Source organism: Pithys albifrons, chromosome 20, assembly GCF_047495875.1.
Source record: "Pithys albifrons albifrons isolate INPA30051 chromosome 20, PitAlb_v1, whole genome shotgun sequence".
In the NCBI taxonomy this organism is placed as follows: domain Eukaryota; kingdom Metazoa; phylum Chordata; class Aves; order Passeriformes; family Thamnophilidae; genus Pithys; species Pithys albifrons.
The window spans coordinates 9,380,080-9,400,277 of NC_092477.1; the positions used below are offsets into that span (position 1 = coordinate 9,380,080).

Consider the following 20,198-nt stretch of genomic DNA (forward strand, 5'->3'; position numbering starts at 1 on the left):
GCTGTTTGTGACGCTCAGCCCTGTGACCATCACTCAGCACCCTCGGCTCTCTGACATGTCAATGTGACACGTTGGCCAACTTGCAGATAATAGCACAGTTTCCCTGTCTCAGTGTGTCTCTCTGCCTTTTACATTTTATTTCTACACAGAAACCTGTTTGCTTCCTCTAAAAATAAAAATATAAAATCAAATGGCACAAGGAGCTCAAAGCAAACAAGTCCCAGGACTGCCCACACAGAGCTGCCTGCTCTGGATTTGGGAGGAAAGCCACAGAACATAAGACAACTGATTCAAATTTGGAGTTGGGCTAAATTGCTTTGTTTGGATTAAAGCAAATCATAGCTGGTTACTGGACAGAATAAATCTAAGGGAAAGGAGGGAGTGCTTTCAGCAGTGTATGACACAGGTAGCAACAGTCTGCCCATGTAAAACTCCCAGGCACTACAAAAATGTTGCTTAAAGAGCCCCCCAAATATAGCAGTGCCTCTCATTTACTTCACTGGGAACCAAAACTGCCCAGCCATCTGCAAGATCTGATAAAGGGTGACATATTTCCCTCCCTTTAACCTCCCTCTATCCTTGCCCCCCTCCTCTCTTTCCTGGAAAAATGAACATGCACAGAGATACTGCTCAGAAATGAGCCCTCAGCAGTTTAACTGGAAAAAAACCAACAACCAAAGCCCACTCTAGTGTTTATACCTGTGCCCTCTGGCAAAGTTTCTACTGGCTAGAGGTGTGAGTAAGATGCTGTGAGCAATCTAATTGCTCCCTGCAGGTCCTTGCTCTTGGACACAGCTCTCAGGACAGCTGAGATTTCGCCTTCTGGACACACAGAAGTCTCCCAGGGCTTTAGGTAATTTGCACTGCGTTCTAACACTGGCAACTATATCTTTGGTTAAATTATATTAATATACAGATCTGGGAATTAAAGACTTCACTTCCCCAGCCTTCTCCAACTAGCTGGCTGCTACAAAATCATTCTTTTTTAAAATAACACAAAAATCAAATCAAATTTGTTACCTGAAGGGATGAGGTCGAAATTAAAAAGCTTTGTTGAGGCTCTGTGCCCTGTTCCTTTACCCAGATCTCTGGATCAGTTTTTCCTCAATTCAACTAACCTTTTTTTAATTATAAATCTTTTACAGAAATGAAACCTTCCTCATGCTCTCAGCCTCCTCTTTGAGACAACAGGCTGCTGTTTTTAAGGTTCAATCCATCTTCCTTATCTTCTATTTTTTTCCTTTCCCAAAGACTGTATTTCTGTCATCAGCACACCAGTGTGGGGTTTTTGGTGGGCTTTGTTTTCAGGGAGAACCTGAACTATGCAGTTCTACTGGAAGCTGGATGCTCCCTGCTATCCAGACCCAACCCAGCAAAGCCTCCAAACACTCAGGTCACTGCACAGACACTGTTGGGCTACTCAGTGTTGAACATTAGGATGGCAGTTAAACTTCTCATGGAAGTGCCTCCCTGGCAAGCTCAGGAAAACACAAACCCAGAACTGCAAGACATGGCCAGTATTTCACAAGGTTTGGCTTCCTGTGGGGTGAAATGGAGGGTGTTTCATCCCAGCCAGTGGAACACTATTCCACAGCTGGTAACACTGGAGTTACTGAAGAGAAAACAAAACCAAAGATGTGGTGGCAATGCTGTATCCCAGCAAAGCCCTGAGACACAGCCCTGCAGTCAGGAACACGTAGGGCTCCCACTCCTGTGGGCATCAGCACCAAGGCCAGCAAACTGCAGAAAGGTTCTGGACTGGAAAGGGATTTCACCTGAGCAAGGCTGCATTTAATACAGAGACACACAGAGACACAGCAAACCCACCTGTACGATCCACGTAACTTGAGGCAGGTCCAGTCCCCGCGCTGCAACATCCTTTAAAATTAATAAGGAAATTACTTCAGTAAAAATGCTTTGGAGATACCAGCAAAGTGAGAATTCTTTGGGATGGCAGTTATGTCAGAAAGAAACAGGCTAAGCAAGTAGGAATTTTATATGCCTAGTTTGGGGAGAGATGGACTGAAGGTCAGAAATAACACTGAGGGTTTACGATGCAAGGAATAGTTAACAGACTAATACAATAAAAAATGAGCCACTACTATGACCCACAGGATATAAACACACCTATTTCAGGAGAGTGGTGCTGAATTACAGCAGTTTCCTATCATCCTTTTACATTAATCTGAGGGAATCCACTGCCTTAACAGTCTTTGGTTCTTCAGTTCATTTCACTGATGAAAACAGATCTGCTCGTACCACCCAAACAGTGACAGGCAGAATTCAGCCTCTGAAAGGCAACATCATTTCTGAGCACACCTTTCCCCACAGCAAGAGTAAGGACCAAAATCACACTGCTTAGGATGAAAAGGGGAAAAAAACCAAACTAAAAAAGGCAAATGGTCAAGGATCCCTGCCCTTGAGTGGAATATCCAAAGACACATTGATCTCGACCTACAAACAATTAGTTGTTTCCTAGGTGATGGTCTGAAGCTGAGGAGATGACTTGCAGGTCACCTGGCCCTACAATAAAAGGCCAACAAACAACCTGTGGGAAGCTGGAGCACAGCTTGAAGAGAGGGGACTTCAGCTATCCCTTGGATTTCCACCAGTCTGGCTTTGATTTGGAGAAACAAAATTCAGCTCTGAAGAAAACAGTCTGAAGCTGCTGTCAGGGGTGTTATTTGATGTGCCAGCTGGTGAGGAAACCCATCAACTTGGAGGACTTGAATGAGACCCTTTAGTTATCCAGTCACTATAGCTTAAAAAACATACCCTTTCAGAGAGAAAAGAGAGTTTAAATACTGCCCAAAACAGAGAGTGCAAACACATTTCAATCTCCCTTCTTGACTTTCTGTTCATTAGTAATGTCCTCACATCCTCCTTGGATTTTACATTCACCACGTGCAATAGCAGAGCAGGTGTGCAGATTTAACTCTGTTAGGAAATGTTTTGGAACACATGTATCTTTTAGCTAGTTGCAAAATAGAATATATTAAGAACGTAAGCAGGAGCTTAATGTACTAAAAATGTGTCAGCCACCCACTGAAGTGTTTTCATGCAACTCCCACACACGTTAAAAGACTGGAAAGCTGATGTTTTGGCAGCAAAGGCCTTCCCATAAGCACTAGCCAGGCTGCTTTGTGGCTCCAACTGCAGTAAAAGAGGAGACACTTTCCACAGCGCCCACTCCGAAATAACACACACTTGTGCTCCAACTCGCTCATTAAGGAGCGACTTGTTCCCAGAGTCAGAGCGAACAGATGTACAAAAAGCCATTTAAAGGAGGTTGGAGAAAATAAATCAAGAGAAGTCGGGAAATGTGTACAGCAGTTACCAGGATAACAAGACTATAAACTCTACAGCAGGATCAGACAGGAGCGCTGACGCCTGACGCCGAGCTGGCTGGCTCTGTTCTCCCACGCTGACAAGCCTTTGGTCTTTGCCTTTGCTGTGCTCTTCCTCACGCCCAGGAAGTGAGGCAAGGCTGGCTGATGAGAGGACTCTGACCCTGGGACAGTTTCCCCCAAATAAACCAACAGCCAAGCCCGCTCTGTGGTCAGGAACAGGCACCTCCAACATGGGAGGGAGAAAGAGACAGCAGGGGCAGGAGCCATCCCTCTCATCCATCCAGATTCTCGCCCTCCTCTTCCAAGATACATTTTCTGAACACCTCAGACTGCAAAATCACTGCCACAGACAGCATTGTTTTCATGTGCATTTGCCAAAGTTGAAAGGACTAACCAAAAGCCCAAAAAACAGCCAGGGACAACATTCAGGAGAAGGCTCTCTCCCATCACCAGACTTGTATTCACTGTTGTTTTCACAATGCCACCAATTCCCCTCAGTCCTTCCTGACACACATCAGCAGTTATTCTCCTGGGGTTTCACTTGGCTTTCTTTCACAAGTCTCTTGGGATTTACTGGTAATTGGAGTGTTTTGCAAACTCTCAAAGATTCCTCAGTATCAGTCCACCTGTGTCTCCTGTAGCTCCTTTACCTGAAAGGCCCCAGCAGGCAGCAGCAAGGTAGAACCAGGGTAAAAAGTTTGAGCTGATTTGCTTTCCTCTGCTGGCAGAGCCTGTGAGCTTCCACTTCAGAATTTTAGGAAATGAGTTGTGGGTCAGCTTACCAGGAGAGAGAACACAGCTCAAGCAACACTACCCAGTTGTCCTAGCACACATTTATTCCATGCACAGAAGCACCACCCTGCTGCCAGTACTCTTTCAAGAAGCCAAACAGATTTCCAATGTACCACTCTCTCTCTTTTCCACCCACCAGACAGCATTCCCCTTTCCATGCATGACCTCACACCACCATTCCTTAATTACAGGGAAATCAAGGATATGACACCTCGGCAGGTCGCTGCTGACTCCTTTCCATGGGTAATGGAAGGCACAATTCAGTGACCACCACATGGGAACAAGGACAAATAACCCACCCCAGTGAAGTTTTAAAGAAAGTCCAGATGCCAAGCAAACACAATGAAGCCTTAACCACCTTCCTGCCCTGATCCCAGCTGTAGGGCATAGAAGGGCACAGGATCAAGGAGCAATCCACCTGAGGAAGTCCAGAAAGGCTGGAATTCCTGCTTCTAATAATTAATGTTACCAGCCTGTGCTTGTGGTGGTGGAGGAGTACAGGGAGTGGGTGCAGGGGAATGGGGTAGAGAGGGTGGATTCAAGGGAATGGGGGCACAGGGAGTGGGTACGAGAATGGAAGCACAGGGGATGGATAAAAGGGAATGGGGGCACAGGGAGTGGATAAAAGGGAACAGAGAGCTAAAAGGCCACCCCAAAAGCAAGGCCTATCATTGCAGAAGATCAGAACCAATATGGCCACAAAAGTTTTGCAAGGGCCTTGGTTTTGCTCAGTCCCTCTCGCACAATCTAATTAGGGCAAAGGAAATTGCTAAAGTTGCTTTTGAAAGACACTCAATGGTGAGGTCTTGAAGGCCCTGAGCTTGACAATTGGCTGCCTACATGAGGCCTAGAAGTACAGATGGAAGGCAGCTTGCTCAGGTGCCAGGCTGTCAGTTGGATTAAAATGACTCATTTATTTACCAAAGAAGCTCACAAAGTGCTTTAGCTAACAGGCAGAGAGGGCCTAACGGCTCTCCAAGCTGGGGAAGGAGCTCTCGCGCCTTCCCGGCCTGCCAAAAGTCATTACTGCCGAGTGTGGAAAGCCATCAGCAGGGTAGAGACCCCCGTCGGCAGGGTGACAGATTGGGCTGCGTAATCAGAGGAGGAAGGGGAGAGCACAGAAGCTGTCAGAGGCGAAAGCTCTTGGCTGGGGCCGCCAGAAAACTGGCAAGATGAGTTAGCGTGACTGAGTAAACAGCAAACAATCTCCAAATGATCTTTCCTCCCTCCCTGGAAGAGATGAACTTGTTTAAAAGGCACGTCCCAAAGGAAGCCGCAAAGAACTTCGCTGAAGGAGAGAGAAATAAATCTGGATGAGACCCTCTGAGATGCATGGCCCTTCTTTATTTTCTTGTCTGCCAGCTTATATTGCCTGGCAAAAATATTTTATGGAGTATATTAATATACATATGACATAGAGCAAATTAATAAAAGGAACAGCAGGTCCCATTGCTTACTAGAGCGGAAAGATGGGTGGAGAACATGGCATAAGGGACAAGGGAAGGACAGCAACATTATTTGTGTTGCTCTTTTGTGAGCCAGATTTTGAAATTCTGTGGGCACAAAACGTGATTTCACAGTGAGAAGAACAGAACTATATTTTTGCAGAACGTTTTTTTGCTGATAAGAAGAAAAGTGTCAGAAAAAGCAATGCCCTCGGAGGCAGGAGGTGGTCACAGTGCCTGGCTGCCCTTTGGACATCTGCGTTGGGGAGGCACCTGTAATGTGGGACTGGTGCAAAGTGTATCTCTATATTAAGGTGTCCATATGGTCCCCATTACTGTGGTAACAGGCCACCTCCTGCTTTCAATGCATTTGTCCTCCCAACATCTCTGTAAGATAGAACTGTGCTACTTTCCCCATTTTACAGATGGGGAGTTGAAGCACTGAGAGATTTTGGACTCAGACACACAACTTACTGTGCTTAACGTGCTGACCATGTGCCAGCTGAGCCATGGGCACCACAACCCTCAGGATCTGCATCCCTGCCTTGCAGGAAATGCAAAGTGGCTGAGATTGAAAAGGAGGAGGGTTTGATAAATGTGTTACCTTACACCACCCTCTTCATGGCAATCCAGGTTAACTCACGTTACCCCCGTTTGGGACAGGGCAGGGGCAAACCCCACTGCCCAGCTGACATGTGGCTACTTGCCTTGTCATCCCAATCCCATACCCACTTGCACAGAGTCTGTGGCACAGCAGGAAATCAAACCTCATCTCCAGTGTCTCAAGAGGGGAATCCCATCCACTGGGATTTCTTTATCCATCTTCTTCCTACCTTGTCAACAGCTGTACATTTCCTGATCTATTTTTCCTGTCACAGGCTGCATTTCCCCTTCCAACAGTCTCACCCAGAAATTGATAGCCCAGTGATTGTAATGATTCTGCCTTCTTTTTGTCTAAAATTGAGCATTCACTGTCTTTCCAAACTCATTAAATTGGCATTTCAATAACAAGATATGGACATGAAATTTCTCAATTACAGGCAGCACGTGCATGAAGCCTAACAAAGTTCAGCTATTCATGTTTTAGAATTTACCAAACACCTTTTATCTTCAAATCACTTAATCTACACCACTCAATAATTTAAGCTTTGCCATTCTCCTCAGTTTAGCCACTCAAGTACTACCTCTGTATACAAGGAAACCAAGTTATAGTTACATTTATGCTCTGCAAAGATGCATTTTGACCTTGATCAAACCACTGAAAGGTTGTGCCCACAAGCAGGACCAGGAATAGCATCTCACAAGTACAATTTTACAGGTGATATAATATATAATTTGGCAATGCTAAAATCAAACAATCCCATACAGATGGCAGTCCTGGGTCAAACTGCAGGCATAAAAATCTGAGAAAATTCAGCCCCCACACTTTGAAAAAAATTGCAACTGGTTTCCTTTAAGAACCCTGTGCTGCAAGAACAGGAGTCATTTCAGAGCTGGAGAGGGTTTCTCAGCTCTAATTACTCCCGATCGCTGTAATTTACAGGTTTGCTGTGGGTAGAAATCGCCAAGATTCACACGTTTTCAGATCAACAGCTGCCACTATTAGAGAGCAAATCGTGCAGCCTTCTGCACCACTGCAGCAGGCTGTGGCACCCCAGGTCAGCAGCCAGGGGGGAAGGTGCCACCACAACACAAGGGTGCCAGCAAACTTCAGCAGAGGACAAGAGTTTCTCCCTCAGCACCCTTGGAAGAAGCTTGAAGGGCACAAGGCATGGAGAGCAGCAGAGAATGGGCATTCCCAGTGAGCCCTTCTCTGGTTGGGCTCCCCTTCCACCCCTGAAGGTGTTTGTTTTTAACCTTATTAAGTTATTAAGATGGGCAATATCACACTACATCCAATTTTATGGGGTACACTACAAATTAGGATTGCAATCCACTGGCTGCATGCAGAGGGCAAGGTTCCAGCTTCAAATGAACAGATTTTCCCAGACATAAGACCATGCAAAATACGTAGTGGCTTCTTGTATAAGACACACAGATCTTCTGTGTACAGTAACTGGCAGCAAAAGATCACACAACAGTTTGCAAAGAGGGCCCCAGTCCTTACTTAACATGTGAGATGCAGAAAAAGGAGATGACTTTCCTCAAGGTCAGACAGAGCTGGAATCAGAGCTCAGTGCCAAATCCTCTGGTCTACCATTAGGGATCAGACAGGCCCATTAGTGGGGAGCTGCAAAGGGATTCCAAGTTACTTACAGTACAAAGCAAGACTCCGGTCTTGGATTTTAGGAACTCCTGGAAAACCTCTGTTCTTTCCTAGATTAAAAACCAAAAATTAAAAGATTGCTTATGCAGATTACAATAAAACACAAGCAAATTAGCTAAGGTAACAATTAAACAACTATGTGCTGTTCACTAGATCATGCACAGCTTCGAAAGCAAAGGAATTGGCCTCATGAGTCCTAGGAAGACTCTTCCTGCAAATGGAAAAATAGAATCTGTGGCACACAGGTGTGGTGCCAGGTAGGAAGGCACAGTGTCTGGATACATTTGGTCAAATCAAAGCAGCCAACACCTCCATGGCTTGCACAGAAGCACAGCTTGTGTATGCCAAAAAGCAGGAACAGTTTTACATGGAGAGGGGATCCACAAAGGATTAGGCAGCACCAGCAGAAGCACTGGCACACTCCATGGGCAACACAGGCTGTTGTGAATGCAAGAGAAAGCTGGACATGTTCACTGCTGTCTGTCCAGTCACACCATGGGCAGGATAAGCCCATTTTGTTGACACAGTGATATAATCACATCACAAGAGATCAGGCTCATCATGTGCCCAATGGGCCGTGCACACAGCCCTGCACTGACTCGGGGCTGCTCAGCTGCTGAGGGACAAGTCTGCAGAGTGACAGGGCAGGACAGGTGAGACGTGGGCCACAAACCTGTCTGAGGGGGTAAGAAGGGCCTCAGGACTCCTGGGCACCCTCCCCTCATACTGGCCAAGGCCACCACTGGGACAGAGGCTCTTCCTTCCCACAAGAGTCAGAGGCAGGTACTCCCCAGCCTGAACTCCTGGAGCCCCCACATCTAACACAAACTCAGGTCCCCAGGCAGGGCCTCCCACACCTCCAGATCCCAAATTATCCCACCAGCAGTCTTTGAGCCCCAAAACTGCAGGAACCCAGCACAGCTCCTCAGTTACCTTCAAAAGCCTCCTGCTCTGTCAGTCCCCAAACCTTCTCAGGCACACTTTTTTTAGCTTAACCAACACCTTTGGGGTGTGATTTTTTCTTGATAAAAGCCACGGAAAATGATCCCCCAACTCACACTACATCACAATGATATTTGCCACCTGACAAGACAATCTCTGAGCCTGATCACCAAAGGCCTCAACAGCATTTGGTCTTCATTTGCCAGTACCACCTTTGCACCCACACTCCTCCTCTGTAGTTGTGGGAAACAACACACAAACACACACACATAATCCCTTGATCTGCCTCCATTTGCTCTTTTCCTTTTCAGAGCTCAGGCCCATCTCTGGCCTCAGAAACACCAAACCCCTTTCCTTTCTGTGCCCTCCTTCCAAAATACCCTTGTTTCCAATGCTTCAAGCCTTCCTTCCCAGAGTTCTGGGAAGTGAATGTCCTGTTCTGTGCATGATACAGAAGAAACCTGACACACTTGACTCCCAGCTAGAAGTACAAAGAAGGGAAACTTGGGCCTTGCTGACACACTGAACCCTCTGCTGACAAAAACTAAGGAAGAGAGCACGCTGTATCTTGTTGACAATGACAGCAGCCGTGCTCAGCAGTACCATATGGGATCCACAATTTAGCTCCATTAATGCTCTTAATTTGAAGACATCAAGCACTAATTACACACTGGGTACTAAAAAGGCAAAACCCTTCCCCTGGTGCCAGCTACTTAGTGGTGTTCTGTTGGCTTAACAGCTGGTCAGGGTAGAGTTGGGCCAGACCAGGCCTGCTCACTTGCTCAGGCAGGCAGGTTGAGGAAAGGCCAGACTGCAGGGACAGCAAAGCACATGTTTCTGGTCTCCACAGGATGGGAATGAGTGAGAAAAACAATGGCTCTTCACCTCTTGCTTCATCAGAAGAGCTCTATTCATTTACCATCTCTGCTGTGCAGCTCAGAGTAGAGCAGCAACTCTCTCCATCACAGACCATGGGCAGGATCAGGGGCTGAACTTCCAAGGGAGGTCTCTCAGCTACTGAGACAAACTCCACAGTGACAGTTCATTTGACACTCTTCTCCTGGCCTCTCAGCCCTCTGTAACAAGCTCCAACCTCTTCACTCAGGCCTATCTGGCTAAAACCTACACCTATTTCCAGGTAATCACTGCTATATTGCTATTCTCCCTCCCAGGGAAAAGAGCAATCTGTCAAGATACTGTTCTTCAAAACCAAAGCCGAGCTGCTCCATCCTCATCTAATGGGGACAAGTATTAGCTGGTAACGTTTCAGGGCTTGGACAAGGTTTTCCTTTGGCATTAAAAGTCTGTCTGGATTGCATGAGAGAGAAGCACAGGTCATAATGGACATTATGACCACAGGATATAAATTGTTTAAGTGTACCCAGTGGGAATAGAGAACGGCTGCCTCAGCCTGCTGAAATAACACCTCTTGCCTCCTCAGCTGTGCTTTGCACATACAGCTACCAAGGTACTTCCCAGAAATGGGACAATATCCTTATTCTCATTAGCAGATGGAAGAGTGAGGCCCCTAGAGGTGAAATGACTCTCTGTCCTCTCTTCTGCCCTCCTCCCCAAAATAGCCACACAATAAATCACAGGGAATAAGGAATAGAATGCTTACTTCCTGCTCCATGTCGCCGTGCAGACGGAGGAATTCTAAGCACATGGAGGAGGGAGATGAATGTCCAGGTTGTTCCAATTCTGGCCCTCCTGCAAGGACCTTTACAAAGAGCTCATAGTAGAATTCCACTTGTTCACAGCTGGAGAAAAAGATGATCATCTTGTGGTGTTTTTCAAACTGCACAAAAAACCAGGAAAATTGCTCGTGACCATTTCCACAGGACTCTCCCAATTCCCTGATTGCTAAAAGATTCAGGCGGTTTAGACTTCTGGAGATATAATTACATGGAAAAAGGATTACAGAGTTTGACACCAAATAGTGAGCCCACAAAAGAAATACAAGTACACATCTCACTGCCAGCATGAAAGACACAACAGCACCTCAGCTCTCTCATGGTTCAAGATGCACTTCAAAGCCCTGAATCTAATCCGTGCTATCCTCAACAGAGGAACAATAAAGGAGCTGGAAAGGGCAAAGGGCTACTCGGTAATATAAATGCAAACAGAGTCTCACCTTGCATTTCTCAAGGATAAAAGCTGCTAATGTGACGAGCCTCAGTTTGCTGGGGACCATCACAACATACTGCTTGAGCTTCTCTGGAACAGCAAAGTTTTCCTGCTCCATGCAGTTCAGAGAACCACTGGATTCTCTATCCTTTGGAGATGCTGGTTTGAGCTCCTTCTGGATTTCATCTGCTACAGAAATGCTGACGGGATCATTCAAACTGATGTCGGCCAGTCGTGTAACTCCTAAAGCACAGGAATGAGAAATACAGGAAGCTCAGCCTGGTCCAGTCTGGACTGTGATGATGTGCCCACAGAAAACAAACAATTAACACAATTCCAGTGAAAAGGAGTGAAGGGCAAGGACCGTGATGCCAACAGAACACCTGGCCAAACCTCAGACTGATCAGGGCTTACCAGGCCTGGGTGCTGTGGAGTCCCCCAAAACCTCCACAAGGCACTACTTCAGTCAGTTGTGATATTCCACGTTACATAAAGGTCTTTAGGGACAGACAGCATTTGGCAGTCCTGGTTTTAAATGTGTGTGTGGAAAAAAACCAACAAATCTTGGCTTTATCAAGAGTGCAGGAGTCACAAGGCCAGGTTCAACTCCTGCCTCAGCAACTGGCTGCTTGTCTGATGCAGAGCAACTCACACAACAGCTCTCTTGTCATGAGCTTTCTGCCTTAATTCTGTATTTGTAGAGCAAAGAAACCCATCAGTGCTTCCCAGGTGACTTTGCTCTGAAATTTGGGAGACATATGTGAGGACCATGTAAGAATATACACTGATAGAAATTCCAGGGCTGAAGCACAAGTGTCACAAGCCAAAGAAATTAACAGGCATTATTCCGCATTGCAAAGGGCTTCAGACTGGGCTGTAATAGCCAGACTCAACCAAGTACATTGCATCACTGCAGTATTTTTAGCTAGGCTTCAAATTAGCAGGCTCAAGGAGTCTGCATGGATTGGGAAAGACAGGTATGGTCTGACTAAGTAACCAGGGAGATATTTCATACCAGATGATGCAAACCTAAGATATGTGTGCAGGAGTAGGAGGTGTTTTGCCCAGTTCCATCATGGCTGAAGTACAGGCAGGACGTGCTACAACTGCTCTGCTGTGCTGGGCCCTGTTTCTGCTGCCACTACATCGTATTTTGTTTGAATTCAGGGAAGTAGAAACATTTTGTTGTTACACTTTATCTTCCTTGCTGAATGTCTTTTAGGGTGCCTATAGACCTAGAGTGATAGAATCTGTTTTCGATGGGGAGTGGAAAGTTATTTCTTGTTATTTTTAACTTGTGTAAGTGTGTGTTGTAGTTTCTTTCAATTTTCTCTTTTCTGTATAAACATATATAGTTAGTTCAAGCATAAACATAGTTTGAGGTTTTTTTCCCCTTCTCCCTTTTCTCAGCTGGAAGGAGGGAAGCTGACTCTGTTATTGGGCAGCTGGCATTTTGCCAGCTCAACCCAAGACAATCCTGCAGCTAAAAGAGCCCCCCTGTGTCTGTGGCCCACCTTCTGTGAGGGTGGCAGAGAGAAGCACAGTCTGACGTGTCTCCCTCCCGGCGTTCAAAGCATTCAGTATCACAGCCACATCCTTCTCAAAGCCCAGGTCCAGGATCCTACAGAAACAGCAGAGGTGATCAAAGGTGCTGCAGGAAGGAATAGGGGAAAGTCTTAACACTACATGACATCTTTGCAATGAGTAATTGTACAACAATCTGTCCAAAGTGGGTCTATCTCTTCCTAATCCCAGACAGCTGGTGCTTGGCTGAGGCCACTGAGCATGAATGGCTTAAGGTCACACTTTCTCTTGTATTTTTTTAAGTATTTAGTGAATCATGATGCAGAGGGTATCATAATTACTTTTTATATCTCAACACTTGGAACTTTACCTGTCTGCTTCATCAATAATGAGCCACTGAGTGCGACGGAAGTGAACACATTCTGTGGACTTGATGTGATCCACCAACCGACCAGGGGTGGAAATGAGGATATTTATCCCTTTGCGTAATCTGTTTGGATTTAAAATATAAAGATAACAAAAAAACAAGAATGTAAGAAAGAAAAAAAATAATCCCATACTGGGTAGCAGTTATCTCTGGCACAAGAAACCAGAGTGAGAAACTGGAATTTGCAGAGGGAAAAAGGGCCACAATAAAATCAAGGACAACACTTGCTCACTGACTAAAACTGAAATTTCATCCACAGCTAAAATTTATCCTTGATCATCACTGATAATCAGAGGCATAAACAGTGAGAAGGATAGGGTGGAAAGAAATATTAATATTTAAAAAAATCTAACACATCTAAGTAGGTTTTCTTTTCTAATTGAGTACTTGTTTTAGGGTAAAGAGTAAACTTCTTTTTGTGTATGCTTATAGAGAGAGACATGAAAATTCCATTTTGGATTACCAGCTCACAATTCAATTTTTAAAATGGGAAAAGAAAGGGATTTTTAACACCAGGAAATCCCTTTTCCAGAAAGCAATTTCCCCCATAGCAAATACTGTAGGCAGCTCTTGGTGATAAGCAAATACAGGAGCTTGTCAGGAGAGGGGAAAAAATACTGACAGGAGAGATCATCTTCTCAGAAGGCTCATCAACATTTTAGAAACAGATCCAACTGAGGGAAGTGAATGTTTCCTGCTGACCCAGTCACTGTGCCTGTGTAAGATCCAGGGGGATCACAGCTTGATCCAGGCTCACCATCTCTCTCCCAGTACAAAAACCACTCTGAAGATGAGCAGCAGATAAAGACACTGTAGAGCAGAAGGACCCAAAACACAATTTAAGAAGGTGGATTCCTACCTGGCTTTTTCTGATTTTCGCTTTTCTCCCCCCATTAGCACTCCAGGCACAATCCAGGTAAAGGGCTACAGAAAGGAAAACAAGACCAGTACTGATTATTCTTAATCAGGAGACAAAGCCTAATCAAAACCTGGTGTTTCTGGGCAAAGAGAGAAAGGGCTGGGGGCTTACAGGAGCGTGTGCCTGACGAGATCCAACTCTCACCCACAGCTCCCTGTCAATGGCACCTCCAGTCCCAGCCAGGTAACTCACTTCCCACATCATCCCAGAGGATGGAAATGCAAGCACTAATTGCATGAGGAGCAGCTCACCCTGGGTTTATTTTTCTCTCTGGGTACTGACACAATCACATCACACCCTCCAGTTATCCAGCCCCTCCAAGGGCCAGCCAGACCATGATCCAAGACTCCTTTGGGTCACTGTGACAGTTCACACTGGATTTGGTTACAACACATCATTGTGACCAGACTGACCAGACTCCACCCCTTAAAGGACATCCAAAGTCCACTATAACTCCTAATTACTGAAGTACATTAAACCTCAGCATGACACACCAAAATCTTACTTGGTAATTCCAGCACTAAAAAAAGATTTGGGAAGTCTTATAATTTCAAGGGGAAAAAAAGGGAGTGGGAATAAGGATGAGAAAACATTTTAGATACATTTTGGATTTTAATTTTAGATAATTAATTAAAAGCAAAGCACTATCATGGAAAGATTTTAAAAGCCTCCTCATTTCTCCAGCCATTCAGTTGGCAAAGCAGTTCCCCAAGTTCTGCTCCCCATCTGAAACCCATCTGGCCAGTATTAGTTTGAGTAAAACGGTCCTTGTCACTGTGAGAGTCTCCACTCATAACTCAGAGTGAAACAATGAAAGGTATTTCTACAAACAAACCACTGAAAATCAACTATGCCTGTTTATCAACACATGTGCAACTAAGGTGCCATCATTAATCACTTAATTGCTCATGTAATAGTTTCAAACATGCCACAGGGAAATCATGCACTTTAACACATTTATCTTTAAGGACCATACATCTTGCCAGGTGCTGGATTTCCTTAAGCATCCAGCTGAACTCTCAGGAGCTGAAGTTGTTCAGCTCTCACAGCAAGAGGCTCCAGGAGTAAGAACAGAGAGCATTGAATTCTTACCTTAAGTAGTTTCTGTATTGTATCAAAACTTTGGAGTGCAAGCTGTGGAAAACAAAAGAAAATGAGCTTTGGCAAAGTCTCTCTGGAGTGCAAAATTGGATTAGAAGCCCCCATAGCTCAAAAATTTGTAGGCTAATCTAGTTATGTGTATCATCAGAACTCTAAATACACCCTTAATTTTTCTTTTAGGAGCTCCTTATTATTTTTAATCTTGAATAATCCCTCTCTTATTATATTTGGACCCATTCAAAACCTCTCCACTGGGCCAGCTCCACAAACCAGTTCTCAGGACAACAGAGGATTCTGCTGCTGCTGGGAATGCCCCAGTGAGGAAACAAGGTGAGGGCACTGATTTTTTCCTACTGGGGGAGTAAAAGGGAAAATGGCACAAATTCTGGAAGAAAACCACTATGAAAAGGAAATGTAGTCCAGAGTTTATCTCCTGGCAGTCAGGGCAGCCCACAATGACACTGGAGCTTTCTGCCTCTGTGCTTCTTTTCTCAAGGAATGCCATTGCTTTCAGTACAAAATAATACCAATTGTAATTACAAATCATCTTTCTAAGTGCTCTCAATGGCAGCCCTTTAAACAGGCTTACACACAGTTTTCTCCAGGCTTGGTATTTAAACAGCATCCTTGAGAGGCAGAAGTTGCTGCTGTGAAAATTTAAATACCTTTAGAGCCTTCTCTTCTCACAGAACTGAGCAGAGATATTGCACTGCAGGTTGCATAAAATATTGTGCCCCAAATGAGACACTTGCAATCAATTCTCCACGTGGAAGTTATTACCATTTGTCAGACAAAAAATTAAAAAGGTTGACACCCTCTTCTGACATTGCCTTTATAATTGCAAGTAAATTAAATAGAGGAGAGTTCAGTGGAGAAAGCAGCTCTTGGAGGCCTCAACTTCAGCATTCACTTATGGAATTGAAAAAGCTTTAAAAATTAAACACACTTGTATAAACCAACACATTTGCAAAGCTGGTTTCATTGGTTTCACTGAGTCCCCCTGAGATAAAAACTTGGTTGTAACAATGCCAAGGTCATGGGTTCAATCCCCTGTGTGAGCCACTGACTCAACAGTTGGACTCGATGATCCTTGTGGGTCCCTTCCAACTCAGAACAGTCTGTGATTCTGATTCTGAAGGCATGAGGCATGCACTGAGCTAGAGAGGCTCTGCAGGCTTCACAACTCACCAGGAAAACTCAGGAATCCCTTCTCCCTCACCCTGGTGTGGCACTGAACAACAATGACAACACTCCTTCCATGAGGGCAAGATCACAGAACCATAGAATGGATTGGGTTGGGAAAGACCTCAGAGATCATCAAGTCCAACTCTTGATCCAACCCCACTGTGATCACCAGACCAGGGCACTCCGTGCCCTGGGCTGGTGATCACAGTGGGGTTGGATCAAGACATGGTGGATTCTCACTCAGTGCCACATCCATAGAAACACAGAATCATAGAATGGATTGGGTTGGGAAAGACCTCCGAGATCATCAAGTCCAACCCTTGGGCCAGCTCCAGTCCCTTTACCAGATCATGGCACTCAGTGCCACGGCCAATCTCTGGTTAAAAACTTCCAGGGATGGGGAATCCACCCCTCTCTGGGCAGCCCATTCCAATGCCTGAGCACTCTCTCTGCAAAGAATTTTTTTCTGCTCTCCAACTTCAATTTCCCCTGGCAGATCTTGAGCCCCCCTTGTCCTATTGCTGAGTGCCTGGGAGAAGAGCTGAGCAAAAGGACAGAGACCATTTCCTCATGTGGGGAGCATCAGAGTTCACCCTCCCTGTTGGACCCACATTAAAACCCAGTGTTCAAATGCTCAGATTCAGAAAGAAAAAGGCCACAGGCCACCTACCTCTCTGGTTGGGACGAGCACGAGTGCATAGGGCCCATCACTGCGCTGCAAACAGAACATCAGGCCCACTCAGGATGGAGCACCAACAACCAGAGCAATTCTACAGCCCCCAGAGGGCCCTGAAGGGTTTTAGTACAAGTTTGCACACATTTTAAGGTGTATTTAAGGGAATTTTAGGGTATTCCTGCCTCACAGATTTTTAAAAAATCAAGTGTTTCATGTATCAATCCTCTATTGGCTTCTTTTTCCTGCTCACAGCCAAACCCAGCATTTATTCCATTGTTTCTCTCATATTTCTGAGCTGCTCCATCACCCTCCTGTTGGATGCACAGCAACAATCTCTGGGTAACACCTGCAGAAAGAACCACCCTGGATGGGTTGGAAACACTTCCACCCCTAAGTCAGGATGGCAACTTTCCATAAAAGGATGGAAAATCTGCAGCAGCATTTTTTGGTCAACCAGATGATCCAAACTGGGAGCAATTATCAAATCTCACTCCATGTCAAAGACTGGAAACTTGTTACTCCCAAAGACACGGCAGTAACTTTTGTTCTCCACTCTCCCAGTTTCCAAAGCACTGTCCCTTCTGCACTCCACCCTCTCCAAAGCTGATAATTTAGTCTCCAAAGCTGATAATTCAGCCCATTTTCAGCTCACCCTGCTCCCTGAAGCACTGGGGAATGGGGAACAGGGAGCTTGGATGAGCTGTGTCTCACCAGAACATGCACCAATCAAGGGCAGACAGACTGCCTGACCTCTGCACCCAGAACAGACAGCAATGACTACAAGAGCTGGATTTTATTTTTATTAACCTTAATATCAAAAAGAAAACACTCAATTCTGTTGCACTTACCTGTATTTTGGCCTCCATTCCTTGCAAAGACTGTACAAGTGGAATCCCATAGGCAAGAGTTTTACCTTTTTGAAAGGGAGAAAATCAGAAAACTTTCCATCAAATAAAAAATGAGGCAATTACAGCAACACTTCAGAAAATTCAATCCTCATTTCTCCCACCACTCTTAAAGTGAAGTCCCACTCTGGCCCCCACCAGCTTTCCCAGCCTGGCACTGTGTGAGCTGTACTGGGAATGGGAGGTGCTGGTTCTGTATTTGGGAGCCAGTTAAAAAGCCCTAAGAAGGGGAGGAACAACCCAGCACTGACCTGAACCAGTCTGAGATCTCACCAGAGCATCTTTGCCTTGCAGGAGCACAGGAATTGTTTGCTTCTGGACACTGGGTAACAAACCAGACAGGGCAGGAAACACAAATGTAGAACAGGAGAGAATGCTGAGCTTTTAACAAGCAGTGACTGCCTCAAAACCCTTCACCCCAAATTCCACACACCCATCTCTGCTCTGCAGCTGCATCAGCTGAGGTGATTTCTAAGCAAAGCCATTAGAGAGGCACCAGGTGTGATCAATTTAAACAGGTTTTATGATTCAAGCACCAAACTAGAAGGCAGGAACTCCCAAGTTCCACCCTCAGCTGTGACAAGTGCCCTGCTGTGCAACTTAAAAGTTATTGCTCACCCCAAACTTCAGAAGCAACAAAGCCCAAAGCAAATGGGACACCAGGCACTGTGGGCTCCACAAACCAACTACACACAATGAAGCAATCACAGATTATTTGCTCTAAGGGATAATGAAGCACAAGGTTTTTATGTTAATTTGCTTACCTGGTCATGCTACTTATGTTTAGGACAGAGTTTATTGTGGAGATCTGAAACAATAATAAAGACCAATAAAGGTTTCATATCAAACAGTTCCTTTTGTTGTTTTTTGTAGCACAAGACAGAGCAAAAACCAGAAGACTGAAGTTCCCTCCCCACATAACTGATCCAGGGCAAATAAATATAAAGTTACCACATCCTCAAAATACTTTTTAATTGGAATTACACCACTGCTGGTTATCTGTGCAAGCAGTGAAGGTGCTGGGGGGTCTGGGGAGGGGTCAGGACACAAACCAGCACCTTGAGCCAAGAGACTGCAACAAAAATCAGAAAAAAATTCTTCCCAGAGAGAGTGCTCAGGCATTGGAATGGGCTGCCCAGAGAGGGGGTGGATTCCCCATCCCTGGAGGTTTTTCAGCTGAGCTTGGCCGTGGCACTGAGTGCCATGATCTGGTAAAGGGACTGGAGTTGGACCAAGGGTTGGACTTGATGATCTCGGAGGTCTTTTCCAACCCAATCCATTCTGTGATTCTATTCTACCAAAACCAGGTGAAGTCCTGGCAAGCCTATCCAGGTCACCACAAACAGAGATGCCTCTCTCAGCTCTCTGACCTGCTCCCCACCCAAACCCCCCATGTTTGGAGCTGTGCAGCCTCCCTGCCACTCACCAGATGTGGATGAAGGTCCAACTGGCTGAAGGAATCTGTAGTAAAAACATTTTCCTGCACCTGCTGCACTGCTTTTCTGGGTCAGGCAGAACAAAGAAAACAAAGCCACAGTGGGGTTAAAAATCATCCATCAGATTTCTGCACAAACAGCAATGAAACCACACACACCAAACAACTGCTCTGCCCAAGCAAGGGCGAGAATTCAAGACACTGAAAGGATTTGTTTCTCCTCTCATCTGTGTAAAATACCTGTGAATTTCTGGGATCTCTGGGTTGTTTTTGAACAGACTGGAGGTCTTAATGAAAGGTTTGCTCTTCTGGCTCTCGCTTTGCTTGTCAGTCAGGTGCTTCTTGGGGGCAGGTTTTTGTGGTGAGTTCCCCTCCTTCCTCCTGTCAGCCTCTGTGGCACATTTCCTGAAGGTGCTTGGGGAGGGTTTACGTTTCACAGGTGGGTTCCCATGTGGTGTCTGGAGCTTCCTCTTCAGAGCACCAGATTGCTTCAATATGAACGAAAAACCAGAGTCATTAATGCCTGAGAACCACGCGAGCACAGACATCAGCCCACAGAGCGAGCCCTGAGTTGGAATCTCCCACTTCCTGGCTAAACAAACTGAGTTTTGCAGCTGCACAGCTCCTGCTCACAGATCCACCGGTGTCCCTCCCAGCCCCATGTCCGTGTCTCGCTCCTCTCCCAGCCCCATGTCCCGCAGTGTCCCCTGTTCCTCCCAGCCCCATGTCCCGCAGTGTCCCCTGTCCCTCACACCCCATGTCCGTGCCCCGCTCCCCTCCCAGCCCCATGTCCGTGTCCTCTGTCCCTCCCAGCCCCATGTCCGTGTCCCGCTCTCTCCCTCCCGTCCCCTCCGCTCATACCGTGCCGGTCCCGCGCGGCGCCGCTCCCGCCGCCATGTCCCTCCCTCACCCCCGCAAGGCCCCGGAGCCGCTCCCGGCTCTGCCCGACCCATGCGGGCTGCGCAGCGGCGGGCGCCGGGGATCCCCGCGGTTCCGGAGCCCTTCCCGCACCCCTTGCCCATCTCGCAGCGCTGCGGGAGCTTTGGGGAATCACCCTCGGCCCCTCATTCCGTGCTCCGGGCTCGGGGGGCGCGCAGGCAGCAG

At 46.1% G+C, this 20,198-nt stretch overlaps 1 protein-coding gene across 1 annotated transcript in view; it reads right to left on the reverse strand.

The window, feature by feature from the left end:
• Positions 1 to 20,013, reverse strand: part of DDX31 (DEAD-box helicase 31) — a 46,720-nt gene extending 26,707 nt beyond the window's left edge. Inside the window, exons 1-15 of the mRNA XM_071574109.1 lie at positions 19,956 to 20,013; positions 19,335 to 19,582; positions 19,086 to 19,161; positions 18,424 to 18,467; positions 17,911 to 17,981; positions 17,603 to 17,667; positions 16,749 to 16,793; positions 14,885 to 14,926; positions 13,733 to 13,797; positions 12,817 to 12,936; positions 12,437 to 12,543; positions 10,930 to 11,165; positions 10,417 to 10,593; positions 7,844 to 7,903; positions 1,828 to 1,878 (exon numbers count right to left, since the gene is read on the reverse strand). Of these exons, the coding sequence (XP_071430210.1) occupies positions 1,828 to 1,878; positions 7,844 to 7,903; positions 10,417 to 10,593; positions 10,930 to 11,165; positions 12,437 to 12,543; positions 12,817 to 12,936; positions 13,733 to 13,797; positions 14,885 to 14,926; positions 16,749 to 16,793; positions 17,603 to 17,667; positions 17,911 to 17,981; positions 18,424 to 18,467; positions 19,086 to 19,161; positions 19,335 to 19,582; positions 19,956 to 19,991 (1,443 nt within the window). The 5' untranslated portion in view covers positions 19,992 to 20,013. The remainder of the gene's footprint in view (positions 1 to 1,827; positions 1,879 to 7,843; positions 7,904 to 10,416; positions 10,594 to 10,929; positions 11,166 to 12,436; positions 12,544 to 12,816; positions 12,937 to 13,732; positions 13,798 to 14,884; positions 14,927 to 16,748; positions 16,794 to 17,602; positions 17,668 to 17,910; positions 17,982 to 18,423; positions 18,468 to 19,085; positions 19,162 to 19,334; positions 19,583 to 19,955) is intronic.
• Positions 20,014 to 20,198: the final 185 nt, after the last annotated feature.